Raw genomic sequence first — 15,911 nt, 5'->3', positions numbered from 1 at the left:
CTATCTTATTCCTAGAACGAAGTCTGTAACAGTTTTAACACACTCGTCACGTGACATCGCTCATCCAATTAGAGTTGGGAATCAACTAGTTTATAATTTCAGTTTGTGACATCTACATGTAACTTAATTTAGCTTGTAACACGCTTTTATTTGTATTTGAATTGTGTATAATAAGTGATGGACCAGAAATTACATCTATGACAAATAACATACTCAAATGACTCGTTCTTCACAAAGTCATATTCCTTTGGCGATCATCCCCTACTTTCTTGGCACACGAAACGTCACTCACCATTTACATATCGTTTGTAAATTAAACGTATTTCAGATATGATTTCTTTTTTTAAATACATTATCAGGACCAAGATCACTTTTTGGTCAATCGATGTACATCAAGTTCATGCTTTTTAATTGGTGTAGGTATTGCATCTATAATTGGATGGACAAAAATTAGGTAGCTAGTTTGATGACCTGAGATCCAAATAACTAAAAGTCTATACAAAGATTGCGTTTTAAATTGCTGACAGTATTTACAATGTAATATGTGTTACTCATGGAAAAGTTAACGTAACATAAAATATATAGAAACATAAAAAAAAAGGCGATTACAATTGACATATTTGCTGTAATATCAGTTCACTCTGTCAGCAGTCTGATTTAAAAGCGTGCAACTAAGTACAGTACATGTACAATTTCTATATAGCGAATCATATAATGTTCTTAAATGTCTAATATAAATGGAAGCATTGACGATGTCGCGTAAAGATATTGACAAGACGGTGTTACGTGGAATTGATTTTAAACGATTAGTTCAAACTAAAAACCGCGAACTATTCTGTAGTTATCCCTCAAAATTGATCAACTTTAAAGTATTTGTAATATACTTACCGAACCTATCCGACAGTGCCATGACTGGTCTTGGTAAGGATACATATTGGAGTAACTTCCTCTCCATGCTGAAATAGTGTAGAACAGATTTAATAAAGATTTAATTTCGAGACACTATCGCTACCAGTATTCCATATCATACACTTACATGTGTGAATATTCCAAATCTCTTGTTGATGTAAATTCCTCAAGCTCTGATTTGTTTGTCAAAACTTTAGCCTTACACTTGTGCCTAGTTGTATTAATTACTAATTCAGTGTTGAAAATTAAAAATTACGTTCAGACTTAAGAATTGGTTGCAAAGACTTTCTCTGACTTTTTAGGTTTTGTTTTCACCACCACTTACCTATGCTACTGTATTCATGTGTTGCCATTTTTATTCACTAAGACTTACCTGTGCTGCCATTTTTATTCACCAAGACTTACCTGTGCTGCCATTTGCATTCACTAAGACTTACCCGTGCTGCCATTTTTATTCACCAAGACTTACCTGTGCTGCCATTTCTATTCACTAAGACTTACCTGTGCTGCCATTTCTATTCACCAAGACTTACCTGTGCTGCCATTTTTATTCACCAAGACTTACCTGTGCTGCCATTTCTATTCACCAAGACTTACCTGTGCTGCCATTTTTATTCACTAAGACTTACCTGTGCTGTTAAACTGTAGCACTTTAGAGTCGGAATCAATTTTGCGCTTTCACAAGGAGACAAAACCAACATACCACAGCCCCCTAAAACACTCATGCATCCCGCACACAGGGGAGGCCGTCTTTAAATGACGTGAGTTGTTGATAGAATGTTAAACAATACTTAACTTATGAAAAAATGAATAATAAATAACAAATACTCTACAGTTTAATACTGTTCAAAATGTTCTTAAAATGTTGAAAGTGAAAAAGATATGCAAAACTATCTTTATGTGTTGTTTATGTGTTGGAATTTATCTATCGATTTATTCATTTGTACAATAAGTTATTGTTAAGGTTCACGAAAGAGTATGCAATAGACTCCAATAATGTCGTGCACGGGCCATCTGAAGTTGTATTCTAAATATTGAAGGCAGCAATTGGACAAGTCGTACAATCATAAACTGTATGTTTCCACAGCCAATGGGAAACAAGTTATAGAAGTCCTCTCGGTCCTGATATGGAGGAAATGGAATATGTTGTGAAATGCTGTAAAATACTGACAAAAAATGTTTATATCCCGCTACAACGGCGTGTTATAATTCAACATTAAGTAAATGAGTCATTGGAAGACTGCTTTGATATTGATACTATTCAAAACAGTGATTGCATGAACGAGTAAACGGGTTAACGTGCATATACATGTACATTATTTATCAATCAGGCCAATCGTCCTAAATGCTAATAATAATTTATCAACAATTTCAAATCCTGATCAGGCACTTTGTTGTAAAATTCTTTGACATTATAACACTCATCAGTCCCTTCCTATGTGTAGCTGCCTAGTTTAAGGGATACACAGACTCAGATTTTGAAGCAAAGGAAATTATTGAGGCTTTCATTATTCAAGTGATAAATCTAATCACCTTATCAACAACTGTGACCTGGTTTTCTTCATGTTACCTGTCTGTGTCAGGACTTACAGCAATTGATAACAAGGTTCAAGCATACTAAGGTATTTTTTATTGGTGAGGAAAACACATATCCAAGTTGTTTTTTTAAAAGCTGACAGCCCACAAGATTGTTTATTTCTAGGTATACTAGTACTATAAACGGTGGTGTGGATAGCATCATATAATGTCTGTTTCTGTTGAAATACGTCACAATGCCAATAATGTATCAAAACGAAAATATAAGTGTCCAGTCAATCCTTTAAATGGCTGAAATTGCACCATGAAATCCTCTTAATGGGAGATTATGAAATAATTTCTATATAAGGAACTGAGGAGGTTTTCTATCGAAGAAAGAGAGAAGAGAGTTTGAATGTTGGTGTGGTTGTAAGTAAGATGGTATGAATACCTGGATCGCAATGTATGTACATACATGGTAGCGAATTGTTCATATGTTATAAATATTCACCACAGTACAACTACGACGGGAAATTCAAATCTTTATCTTCCGATCACCAACACATAGTGTATATGATACATAATTTAGTTTAATTTCAAAATGATTTGATTAACTAAAACCAACACATTTATCAAATGGATAATTAGACATGAAATGTGTTTTGAATAATGAAAGAGTTAATGGGTGTCCACTTTATTCATATAAGTAAACATTTTCAGGATTGAAATATACTCAAATGAAAATCAACCTTATTCACATCAATAGTAATCGTACAATTATCAATCAGGCCCAATCTTTCTAAAGGTGGTTAGGCTAATCACAATTTATCAACAATTTCAAATCCTGATCAGGCACTTTGTTGTAAAATTCTTTGACATTATACCACTCGTCAGTCTCTTCCTATGTGTAGCTGCCTATTTTAAGAGATACACAGACTCAGACTTTGAAGTAAAGGAGATTAATGGGACTTTCATTAATCAAGTAATTAATCTACTCACATCATCAACGGGGTCTTCCCCGAACACCAACTCTGGTTAGGGTGGGGTGTTTTGACAGGAGTTAAGGTGTGTTGATAAGGAGTTATAGTCTGTTACAGAAATATCCTCATTGTAAGAATACAGGTAAATCAGAACACAGTTAAATCAACTCACCTGTTAGGTGATCAGAAAATCATCATATTTTGCTTTGATATTTGAATTATCAACATCTTGGCATACATATTTACTCACTGAATCTTGACTTGTAAAACAATTGTATCGTTTTGAACCATATTTTCTGTTAAAACTTATTTTGTGTCATATTGATTTAATTTGTGCTTGTTTTCAGATTTAGTGTAAATACTTAAAAATACTCTAATAAAATTGTTCAATTTACATTTTTTTTATATATATATATTTATTGATATAATATTGCCATTTCATTATTACTAGTAAAATAATTTTAATGAAAGTGCTTTGAATTTCGAAAACTATATCCGATTCATATACCTGAGTTGACACTATTTTTTTTTACCCGAGTTGGTATTCCATATTGAAACAGACTATAACATAACTTCAAAGAACTTCCTAAAGAAACACCTTCCTTTGTCTTTACCATAACTGCTCCTATGTTATTTTTAAAAAGTGGGAGAAAGGAGAACACACCTACCGGAAGTGTGTGCTAGCAGGGTCTATAGCCGTTGTGGCTGCACTCACCTGGGTAGGGCCCAGGTAAGGCTTTTCACGTGCACAGGTATAGGGTTATGCACGGGCAAAGTGACACACTCAACCAATCCTTGCGCTCACCTCTCATACGTCACAATAACTATATACACAGGTACATGGGACATTATATGACACAGGGACTTGTATAAACACTACACACGATACACAGCGCAAGTATCTATATACACCTTACATGTGTTGGTCAAACTTTAACACCGTGACATAAATACCGAATGATAATCGTCTTAACCATGCTTACTTTCCCAATAACTCATTTCATCAACAATAACATAGATTTGGAAACACCAACTAAAATTAGCAAATCCCGATCTGAAAAAAAGATAAGGACTGATTTAGATAGTGATTGTTGATAGTTATTCACGTGTAACATTATAACGAGTTAAGGGATGTGAAGTGCTAGTTCAAATCCTCACTAATTACAACATTCAAAAGGAACTGAACAACAGTTATATTGTCTCAGAAACATGCATTATTTGGAACAGACAATTGAGTTATAAAACAATGTCATTTATATAATTGTCAATATATCCCATATGTCTTTTTGAAAAATAACATTACTATGCTTAGATACAATTCGAAATTGATACCAGCTATGTATAGTAGTTAACTCCATTCAATAGTAAAAGAAAAAAGTTAGTTGGTAGATAATGACTTAGTTATTTATGAAATTTGTAATAATAAAATAGATATGATATAAATTGTTATTCATCATTTGACGTTACTGTAAAATAATTGATAATTGGCAAACATGATTTTTGTGGATGACTGAAATCAACGCTTCTCGTCATATAAATCGGAAGATTTTCTTATAAACACACCAACATTCAAACTATCATTCTTTCTTTGATAGAAATCCTCCTCAATTCATTATATAGAAATTATTTCATAATCTCCCTTTAAGACGATTTCATGGTGCTATTTCAGCCATTTAAAGGATCCACTGAACACTTATATTTTCATTTTGATATATTATTGGCATCGTGACTTATTTCAACATAAACAGACATAATGCTATCCACATCAGCGTTTATAGTATACCTAGACATAAACAATCTTGTGGGCTGTCAGCTTTTTGAAGAAGAAAATTGGATATGTTTTTTTCCTCACCAATAAAAAAACACCTTAGTATACCTTGTTGTCATTTGCTGTAAGTCCTGAAACAGATAGGTAACATGAAGAAAACCCGGTCACATTTGTTGATAAGGCTGATTCCCCGAGCACCAACTCTGGTAAAGTCAACGTCATTATAGTCTGCTTCATATATACCTTACCTGGATTTTAGCTCTGTTCTCCCACATTACCTGGATTTTACCTGTGTTCTCCCACATTACCTGGATTTTAACTGTGTTCTCCCACATTACCTGGATTTTACCTCTGTTCTCCCACATTACCTGGATTTTACCTCTGTTCTCCCACATTACCTCTATTTTACACAAACTTTGAATTCATCTCATTTCGTTACTAATTAATCAATTTTTACATACCATATACCATTTTCATCAAATAGTACAACAACATATATATTATAGATATTTTACTGTTTGAAATGATTAAAAATGCGAAACAAAATCACATCAGGCCATTCACTACTATCCGATAACCTTTATCAACACGGCTAAGTATCGCTGATATTTTCTTGGTATTAACTTAACTGATTACAAATCATATATACATATAGGATTGGAAAACAAGCTAAAAGCTTATACTAATTCCTTTCCTAAAATACGATTACAGTGTTAAATCATGGACATTTACACACAATAACGAGATGGACAATTTAACTTCTCAACAAAATACTTCAGTTAAATACATATTTGATACTTCAAATCCAGGAAAATTTGATGTACATGTAGCTTCAGTGGTGTTTGAAAACTAATCAGGATGTGGACATTATCAAAATATTTTACTGTTACAAATGAAATTCTGAACAGAAATGAATAGTTCTTCATTTTCCTTAGTGTTTAGCGATTGATCTTCCCATAGAAAATATCTATAAGGTTTTCATTAATATCATACTTGGTCATTCATTACATTTGATTAATATTATTGTTGGATTAAACTATTGATATCAGTGTTTGAGCTGTCTGATTTGTAAGTATACATGCATCATGATGGCTATGTCTATCACTATTCCCTGTCTACCAATAACAAGGCAAATGCAGATTCGTATGAGATTCCTTCGGTACAAGAACATCGCCTACAATAGATACATACAAGACACCAGGACAAAATAACTACACCTATTTTATTCGTTGTGTATATATATATATTTTTTTTTTTAATAATTAATTACCCATCGTCAAGTGCCAAGTATTACTAGTTGTGTATGCGTATTAAAATTGTATGAAACCCTATCATCCATTGTCCAGTGCTAGGTGTATATGCCAAGTATACACGAAACAATTACTATTAACTGCTAATTACTATTAGATAATTGTGTGTTTCATTTAATTTTTCATCAGCCAATGTCTAGTGCTAAATATTCTAAGTTTGTCTTTTACTTTAGCATTTTCACTTCAGGCACATATCACGTACAATGATGTAAATGTTGTGTACTAGTGTATTCTCTGTATACCGGTAAAAACCTGTGTGCTTCAAGGTAAATTATATAACTACAAATCATATAATATATATTTATATTTGAACTTTTTACTATCAATGGACTACATTAAATTAATATATATTTACATTTTAAATATCTTGCCCGTAGTGTTAAACTTATTAGCACTGGATCCCCGGACATACAAGTGGTTGGTTGGTTCCATAGGGTCAAAGTCATAGGGTCAAAGTTAGGGTAAAACTATGTGTAACTATGAAATGAAATAGAATTTAATATAATAAATATATAAAATGTACCTAAGTAGATATTTAATACTTTTGGTATTAAACAGTTTTATTATCGGTATCGTGTACACGTATACGTATACTGTCATGTATTGTTCTTTTTATCTCAGGTTATTGTCTCCGTATTGGTATGTTTCTTATGACAAATAAACTTTTCCTAATTGTGAAACATTGTTTGTGACATAATTGGAGTATAGTACTCGTGTGACATTTAAACTGTCAAGCTATCTGGGACATATGGTACATATACTGTATACGCAGTGACTAATATGAACATAAACGTGCTTTTCATTTGACTTTGTACTCAATGTTGATATGAAAATACCCCTTGTGGGTCCCCAGTTCCAAAGGGCAGATAACTTCTATATATATAAGGCAACATCAATGGCATAGGCGTACCGGTATACAAGTATACCTTACAAGGATATGATCAAGTTTATAGGTGAGTGATCGCTTACACACACTGCTTAGTACATTAGATTACGTCGACAATGGGTATATATGTTCATATATTATAGATCTACCTAGCAGTTGATCGCTTGACTGTTCAGGAGACTTGAACTGGATTCCATTACATGTCTGCCCTCTCAGCCTGAAACTCACCTCATCACACAAACATTAGCCTGAACGCGGTACAGTTTAACCAACATACGTTTAAATTTCTTCAGTAACGAATTATCATACATACCTGGCTAAAGATAACGATGTTTACATTCACCACCGGAAGTTCATATACCTGGTCAGGGCCAGGGGCGCCAGAGGGGTGAAAAATGTGTCGCGGAAATTTAGCGCCATAGAAATTGATAACAAGAGGCCAAGGGCCACGTAGTTCTCTAGGCATGGTATCATTTTTCTATTCATTGTTTTCTTGCATTTGGTAATTGTAATTTTGTTTGTCAGAACCAACATCTCAACTGCAAACGATCTTTTACAGATCTTTTACAGATCTTTTACAGTGCAGCTCTTACGACTTCCTCAGCTAAAATTTCAAACTTTCCGCTCAGTCGGCAACCATAACTCAACAATCAACCGACCATCAATCAATCTCTTACCGAGTAATTGATTGAATGATCAATCAAAAATCGATAACTGAAAAAAAATCAATAATTGATCACCGACGAATGATCTGTTTTGAAGAATTGCTAAAAAGATTATTATGATGTATCGCAGTATTATCTTGTGAATTATGTGCACGCTATATTCTTACGTTTTTGATTTAAACATATTTTATTGTATCTTAATATATACATGGGAATTGGGCACAAGTTATCAAACTTATATTAAGCCCTTTCCCTATATAATTTTACATACATATAATACATTTATTTTACAAGATGACATATATTTACATATGAGAGAGAGAGAGAGAGAGAGAGAGAGAGAGAGAGAGAGAGAGAGAGAGAGAGAGAGAGAGAGAGAGAGAGAGTGCTATAATGAAGATATAATTAAAAAAAAAATCATTATGACTATAGATTATCAAATGAATAAACAATTCAAGTAAACTATTCCAATAAACTATTCCGATGCCGATAGCAGAAGTTCACACTATTCACTTTTCAAAACACTCTGCTGTTTCTAAAGTTCATCACATCCTGTGCCATGGTTAGCTCTCTCCGTTCGCTTCCTATGCCTCCTGGAAATTCAATTCTCTTTTGCCATCGGCATCGGAATAGATATGATAAGCACACATAAATTTACACAGATATATTTAGAAAGATAAGGGGAATTAAAATCTATACGAATCAAGAATGTACTTCTGAGTGTTTTTACATATTGTAACATTATCCTCTATGGATAAATCACTGCTTCCATACAGTAATAGCTGCAGATCTAGCGGTATGAAATTGTTCAGATTTCGGTACAATTCGATTCTCTGTTCAACATAATTATTACAGACGAAGAAGAAATGATATGTATCCTCAATAGGATGACCACATTGACAGTAACTATAATAATTCTCTCTCTTACGTTGAACTTTCCGATGACAAACAAGAGTCCTATAACTTCGTACCATTTATGATTATTTTTATTTCTATAGTTGTCGTCGTCCGAATGATGTTAATGTTGTCAATATTTGTACGTTATAAACTATAGTTATAGTGGACATTTTGAGTATCTGTATGTTTACATTTGAGGGAATTAAAATTATTCAAAATATTCATATTCATATTTACTACTTTTATAGAAAAGAATCAGATAGCGAGGAACGACAGTCAAAACGACCCGTATTTGAGCTGGTTATAGTTATAGTTATAGTGGACATTTTGAGTATCTGCATGTTTACATTTGAGGGAATTAAAATTATTCAAAATATTCATATTCATATTTACTACTTTTATAGAAAAGAATCAGATAGCGGGGAACGACAGTCAAAACGACCCGTATTTGAGCTGGCGCACTGCGTACGCTCCTAATTATGGTCGATAAGGGATAAATAGTAAGGCCATGTATACATGTGTACACGCCTAGTAGGGGGTATAGTATATACATGTACATACGCTGATATACATGTGCTTCGCCGTTGTTACTAAAAATAGACATTAAAAATTAAATTTTCTTAAATTAAAAGAATTCCAGTTGATATCGAATATTCTGATTGTTATCAACTCAACTTATTATCTGGCATCACAACATACAGCCATGAATGCACAGTTCGGCTAAAAATATGTTTACAAGGTGCAAAGCAGCAAAATTTTCGACGATAGCTATATAGTTCTCGGGGCTATAAATATTCCCTGACCTGAGATACATTTGGATGTAAATCAAATGTTGATTTTATTTCAAGTAACTTAAAACATTAGATATTCGATATTAAAATGTCAATTGTTTGTCTGATTTTAGGGGGGAAATATTTGCGTATTTTATAATGGAAAAAAATGAATAATAAAATAAGATCCATTTTCGAAAGTTAGCTTAGTTCATGTAAAGCTGTAACGTATTAGTTCGTTGATTTGTTTCCCCAGCAGTTTTACATTATAACCACCAGCATTAAAACTATGCCGTTTATCTTGTTTAAAGATATTTCTTGGTGAAACAGTTACAATAATATCATTGTAATAGTGTTTATCTATGTCTTGCCATGTTTTTTTTCAAATAATGTAAAAAAAAAAACTCAAATTAGACAGTTTAAATGGTTTTACACGAATATAAATAGCCGTTTTTTATCATAAACACTATTTTGATCATTTGAACAAATAAATATCAGCCTTGTACGACATAGATAAACAATAATACAATGATGTTATTGTAACTGTTTCACAATTGGTTTTAAAGAAGCTCGCTGAGTTCTGTAGATTATGATTACATACCAATTATGAACTAGATCATTTTATCTAATTTAAATAACTTAACATTGAAATATCCGTTTTTAATGTTTCTGTAACTATCCCTTACAAGTAAATCACATCAAAACATTTGTGGAGGAGTTCATCATTGATCACAAACCGTTTGGTTATTTCTCAAATCTTACTCGATGCAAGTGTACAGAAGCACCTAAGTTCGGTCACGTCTGTGATTTACTTGCTAAATTCATTTTCCGCCGGGGCCACTGGAACCTCCTACCCGCTGTCCGCTGCTCTGGACCCACTGGTGGCCTTGGCGGCCAGACCCCAGATCCCTCGCCAAAAAAAAAATCATCTTTAACATACCGTGTCAATAACTACGATTTATTTTTTACATTTAAAACACAATTTTCCCTGTAAACATTAACGAATTCCTCCGACAGGACATCGCTTTACAAACTGCTCCAACAGCCTGTTCAAATTTCTCATTTACATACGGGGACAAGTCAGGTAATAGTTTGCCTGTACATTCTGCCTGGTTCCAGTTTCATCCATGATGATGTCACTTAAATTTTCAACCCACATATTGACATTTACAGTACTTTCTTAATTAGGATATTCTACCATTCAGTGTAACTAATCTTTTGATATCATCGAAAATAATCGACATGTAATTTGTTGTGATACAACGCGTTAGTTTTGCGTAATAGCGCCAAAACAAATTCTACGAGAATGATCCCAACCGGCTTTCGTAATGATACTTATCCTTCACATAATACAGGGTATGACATACCTGTAGACCCACGCCACACCCTTTTTTATATAATTGTTGTCCTTCACATAATACAGGGTATAACATACCTGTAGACCCACGCCACGCCCTTTTTTATATCATTGTTGTCCTTCACATAATACAGGGTATGACATACCTGTAGACCCACGCCACGCCCTTTTTTTATATAATTGTTTTCCTTCACATTATCCAGGAGATGCCTTACCTTGAGATCGTTAACGACTCTCTGGCACGGATAGAGGTCCGTATTTCCGGACTACCGAGTCTCTTCTTCGATCGGACAAGTAAGTGTACGTTCAAGGGGTACTCCTGAATATTTACTGATATGTATACAAACTTTGTCATTGATAAATACATGTGTTCTTCATCATCCCTTTTCAACATATATGAATGTAGACTGAATTTTAACAGACCGTTCCCGTACAACCCTGGATGTTTGTGCCCTCCGGTCATCCGTCCTCGTACGAATCGTACGAACCTTGCCGTTAGTGCCCCCCCCCCCCCCCCCCCCCCCCCCCCACCCCCGCCCCACCCCATCCATCCACCCTACCCCATCCACCCCGGTCATACGTCCTTGTACGAAGCTGGCAGTTAGCGCCCCAACCCCCCAACCCCAACCCTCACCCCAAGCCCCACCCCACCCCACCCCATCCATCCACCCTACCCCATCCACCCCAGTCATACCTTGTACGAAGCTGGCAGTTAGTGCCCCCCCCCCCCCCCCCCCCCCCCCCCCCCCCAACCCATCCCCCCGGACACCCATTGGGTGTAGCGAGAACAAAAGAATAAGATGAAAACACGTTTCAAGGTTTTTTTAAGGTTTCAAGGTTTTATTGATATCACTCTGACACACTAACGTGTGTAACAAGAGGTCACAATTCTATACAATATAAATTTGTGATAATTACAAAGAACATTAAAGAATGGAGGAGCACTGCTTCGTACAAAAATCACTTTAGAATCAATTTACTTAGTTTTTCTATAAATCTACACATTCTTATATAAACTTTACGATTAAATATAGTGAACATCCCTTGCATTTTTTCTCGACTCGGATAAGTATTGTAGTATTTTGGAATATATTTCTTCCTCAAACATATTACAGATTCATGTTCTCATTTAAATATATAATGAAATTCATCACCAATATCTGATATACACAAATTACAAATTCTCTCGTGACGAGGTATACCAAGCCATCGTCCTGATTCTATTGGTAGTTTAATGTAAGAGGATCGAAATTTACACATAATTTTGTCTATCTTTTTCATTTAGCTGTAACAAATACTTTTCTATGCCAAATTGTGTCTTAAATATAGAATATGTTTGTCCTCTTGAAGAATTATCAATATCATGAAACCATTTCTGAATAAACTGATCCTGCAATCTACTTTTAACCAGACTCTTTATTTCATCTCTTGAAAAAGAACATATTGATTGGTAAATCCAGACATAGTTTAAGCCAGATTTAGATAAAAATATCTTTAACATATGACAGCCATGTACACGACATAGATCCAGTTTCCTATAAAGTATACATTAATCTATAAATATTACTTGACAGTTTATTTCAGGTTATCAAGCTATGCCAAAACGTTATCATTCTACATTTGATTTCAATGTCAAGAGGGTATCTTCCTAGTTCGCTATAAATCATGAAATTAGCTGTACACTTTCTTAATTTAATTATGTTTTTACAAAATTGCAAGTGAATTTTCTCTATAATATTTACATTTTCAAATCCCCATATTTCAGATGAATACAATAAAACTGGCATGACAAGTGAATCAAATATTTTCAATTGGAGGTCTACAGGAAGTGATATGTTCCTAAGTTTCTTGTAAATAGCAAAAACTGACTTCTGTGCTTGCTCAGCAACTTTTTTCTTTGCTTTAAAAAAGCTACAATTAAAGTTAAAAAATATACCTAGATATGTATACCCTTCAACTTTGTCTAACCCCGTATTACACAGTGTAAAATTGTGAATTTGTAGACATTTCCGTTTCGAAAAGATTACAACTTTGGTTTTTCTTATATTTAGTTCAAGTTTCCATTTCTGACAATATTGTTCAAATTCATTTAATAATTGTTGTAAACCATCTAGTGTTTCTGATAACAAAACTGTGTCATCAGCGTATAAAATGATAAAAAGTTTTAGATACATCCCGATATTGTCGATACATAATTTGTCCAAAGTTCACATTTTTTTCAACAAGATAAGTTTCTAAATCATTAAGATAAACTGAAAACAAAAAAGGCGATAAATGTTCCCCTTGTTTTAAACCGATCTGACAATTGAATAAATCTGACTGTTCACATCCATTTTTAACACTTCATATAACATAAAAATAACATTAAAAATTTTGCCAGTGACATTGCTCTTTAAGAGCTTTTTCCAGAGACCAACTCTCCACACTGTATCGAAAGCCTTTTTAAAATCAATGAAAGTACAATATAGCTTCTTTCCTAATGAGAAATACATGGAAATTAAAGAGTACAATACAAATATATTATCTGTTGTTGAATTCAATATATGGGATTGTTCAGGGATCTGTGACTGATTATGTTGTTCACTGAAGGGGAACTTGCTTATAAATCAATTTCAATTTCACACTTCACATATGTTTTAACAATAAAAATTACATACACTGTTTGGACACATTGGTACACATGTACTCACTGCACTGAGTTAAAATAGGTTACTGCGACAAGGGAGTATAGAGAGAGGGAGATCTTTATTAGCACTCAGGCACACTATTATGTGCGACAAGAGGTCAACAAAAATTACAACAGCATAATACAATGTATACTTTTGTACAGAATGTAGTGAAACACATACATTTACAAGTTTGTAGTATACACTGCATAAAACGTTCGTTCAATACAGGATGGTATATTTAACCATACAATAGTACTTATCATAACATGTATGTTTTAAAACATATCATTTCAATAGTTTTACAATACATGTATATATATTTTTGAAATTCACATATTATTTTTTAGATGTCTTTCTAGTACTTGGATGAACAAAGATAGATTTGATAATATTCTAATATTGCATAATGATAATAATCCTTTCATTTTATGAATAGATGGGTTACATGTATAATAAGTAGGTATATACTTTTAACGAATTTGACTTACATATTTATTTGAACATAAAAATAAATAATTATACTCGCATACAACCCCAGTATAGGAAACCCTGTTCTGTTTAACAGGTGATAAACTTTACACAAATATGTCCGCACAATGTATTCAGTTCTTCACCTTGATTTTTATTTTTTTCATTAATCATGAATATTTGTTCTTAAATCATTATAAATTGAACTACATAAATGTACCTATCTTTCCAGATAATTTATCGCTCTGGAGCATCGTGGAGCTGTTTTTGACTGCAGGACACCCTCCGGAGAATGTCAAATTCTCTAGTAGACAGGACCTTTATAAAATGGGTCACCTGATGTCATTTGTCGTACAAATGTCCTGCTCCCTTACACCGGAAATTCACTTGATATCGAAATACGTAAAACCGAACATCCGACTGGCCATGTCAACTTCCCTGTACCATATAGGCAAGAGTTCATACAGTATGTTAACATCTATGACCAATGTCGAGACAAAAGAAAAGCTCGGTGAATTCTTTTTAAAGTTGGTTATAGTAGACCGAACAACCAGGAAATCCACCCCTTTACCTAAAACATTTGTAGAAAATTTCAGAAACATACCGTTCCTCTATAGCAACGCTCCGTATCCAATACCAGTAATACCGGAAATGCCGGATACTATCTTTGCTATGACTTTTACTGCACGCCACAGCGACATGGACCAAAATTATCACGTGACTACGAATCGGTATGTCCAGTCTTTTACCGACTGTGCTACCGAGGCAGCAAATGACGGATTTTACAAACACTTCAATGACGATATGTGTCGTTATCCCGTGGAGAAGTTTGACGTCACATTATTAGGCGAAAGTAAAGTTGGTGACAAATTACGTGTTTGTACGTGGCAGGACGAGGTTGACGTGCAGACGATATACTTCAGCTGTTTTAATGGAAGTACGTGCGTGATGAAGGCAGCGTTTGTCTATGGGATGCATGTGATGGCTCCAAAAATCCCTCCACACTATTTGTAAATAGTCCAACAATGCCTTCCACTACTCACTGGAATAAGGAGTTGTGTTTGGAATTATATGGGAAGTTCCACTGACCGATTAATACTCTTCAACAACAGATATTACTCTGGCGGCGTTGATGTTGTGACGATTTAAGTATGGTTATAGACGTTCTTTGATAACTAGGAGGACGTAACATCTAATTTAAGGGTTACTGTGGGAGAGGGGGGGTTCATTTGTTATGGTGTGATGGTAAATAGGTGTCAGACTTAGTAATGATGACGACTGTGCTTGAACAAAACTTAACATCAGTTTGTAATTACATGAAGGGCTGCTGTAATGTAAATAATATCACGGATTTACGTCAAGTTGTTACGTTGCTTTCTACCACAAAAGATGGGTGTTATTCAACTCCCAAGGTATTGAACAATCATAACAACTGTTGAATAACATTCCGTTTATTCCACATGTTGAATAAACTCTAAATGCGTTTTTATTGGTTGAAACGGTGACCTTTGACCGGGACTATTTTTTAATCACGTGGTTCAATGCAATTTGGTTTGCTAACACTTGAAGGTCGCTTCACAATGCTCTGGATATTATAGCACATTGTTTTGTTATTTTCTTGAAAATATATATATAGATGTTTATCAATTTATTGCTTTGAAAGAATAAACCTACGCGTTGCTTTATGATTTGTAATAAATTGTAATATTTCCATACA

General features: G+C 34.0%; 2 protein-coding genes across 4 annotated transcripts in view; one reads left to right on the top strand and one right to left on the bottom strand.

The window, feature by feature from the left end:
- The window catches only part of LOC117322443, a 20,941-nt gene extending 13,196 nt beyond the window's left edge, over positions 1 to 7,745 (bottom strand). The window contains exons 1-3 of one of the 3 annotated variants that reach the window (XM_033877361.1): positions 5,281 to 7,435; positions 4,388 to 4,458; positions 889 to 956 (exon numbers count right to left, since the gene is read on the bottom strand). In XM_033877361.1, coding sequence (XP_033733252.1) covers positions 889 to 955 — 67 coding nt within the window. In that variant the 5' untranslated portion in view covers position 956; positions 4,388 to 4,458; positions 5,281 to 7,435. Of the gene's footprint in view, positions 1 to 888; positions 957 to 4,387; positions 7,436 to 7,681 lie in introns of those variants that run through there. The other 2 variants (XM_033877359.1, XM_033877360.1) reach the window with 2 other exon arrangements.
- LOC117322442 lies at positions 7,343 to 15,911 on the top strand. Its single transcript, XM_033877358.1, has 3 exons — positions 7,343 to 7,435; positions 11,261 to 11,351; positions 14,427 to 15,911. Exons 2-3 carry the CDS (start codon positions 11,264 to 11,266, stop codon positions 15,206 to 15,208), a joined length of 870 nt encoding a protein of 289 aa, XP_033733249.1. The 5' UTR covers positions 7,343 to 7,435; positions 11,261 to 11,263; the 3' UTR covers positions 15,209 to 15,911.

The sequence above is a fragment of the Pecten maximus genome, chromosome 2 (genome assembly GCF_902652985.1).
Source record: "Pecten maximus chromosome 2, xPecMax1.1, whole genome shotgun sequence".
Taxonomy (NCBI): Eukaryota; Metazoa; Mollusca; class Bivalvia; order Pectinida; family Pectinidae; genus Pecten; species Pecten maximus.
The sequence above is the reverse complement of the archived record's forward strand: the minus strand, read 5'-3'. Positions and strand labels throughout refer to the sequence as shown.

What these genes read in the sequence shown, in the direction of transcription:
- LOC117322442 (XM_033877358.1), top strand. Translation starts at nt 11,264, where the DNA reads ATGCCTTACCTTGAGATCGTTAACGACTCTCTGGCACGGATAGAGGTC. An exon ending in TCTCTTCTTCGATCGGACAA is followed by an intron (nt 11,352 to 14,426) that starts GTAAGTGTACGT and finishes CTATCTTTCCAG; the next exon opens with ATAATTTATCGCTCTGGAGC.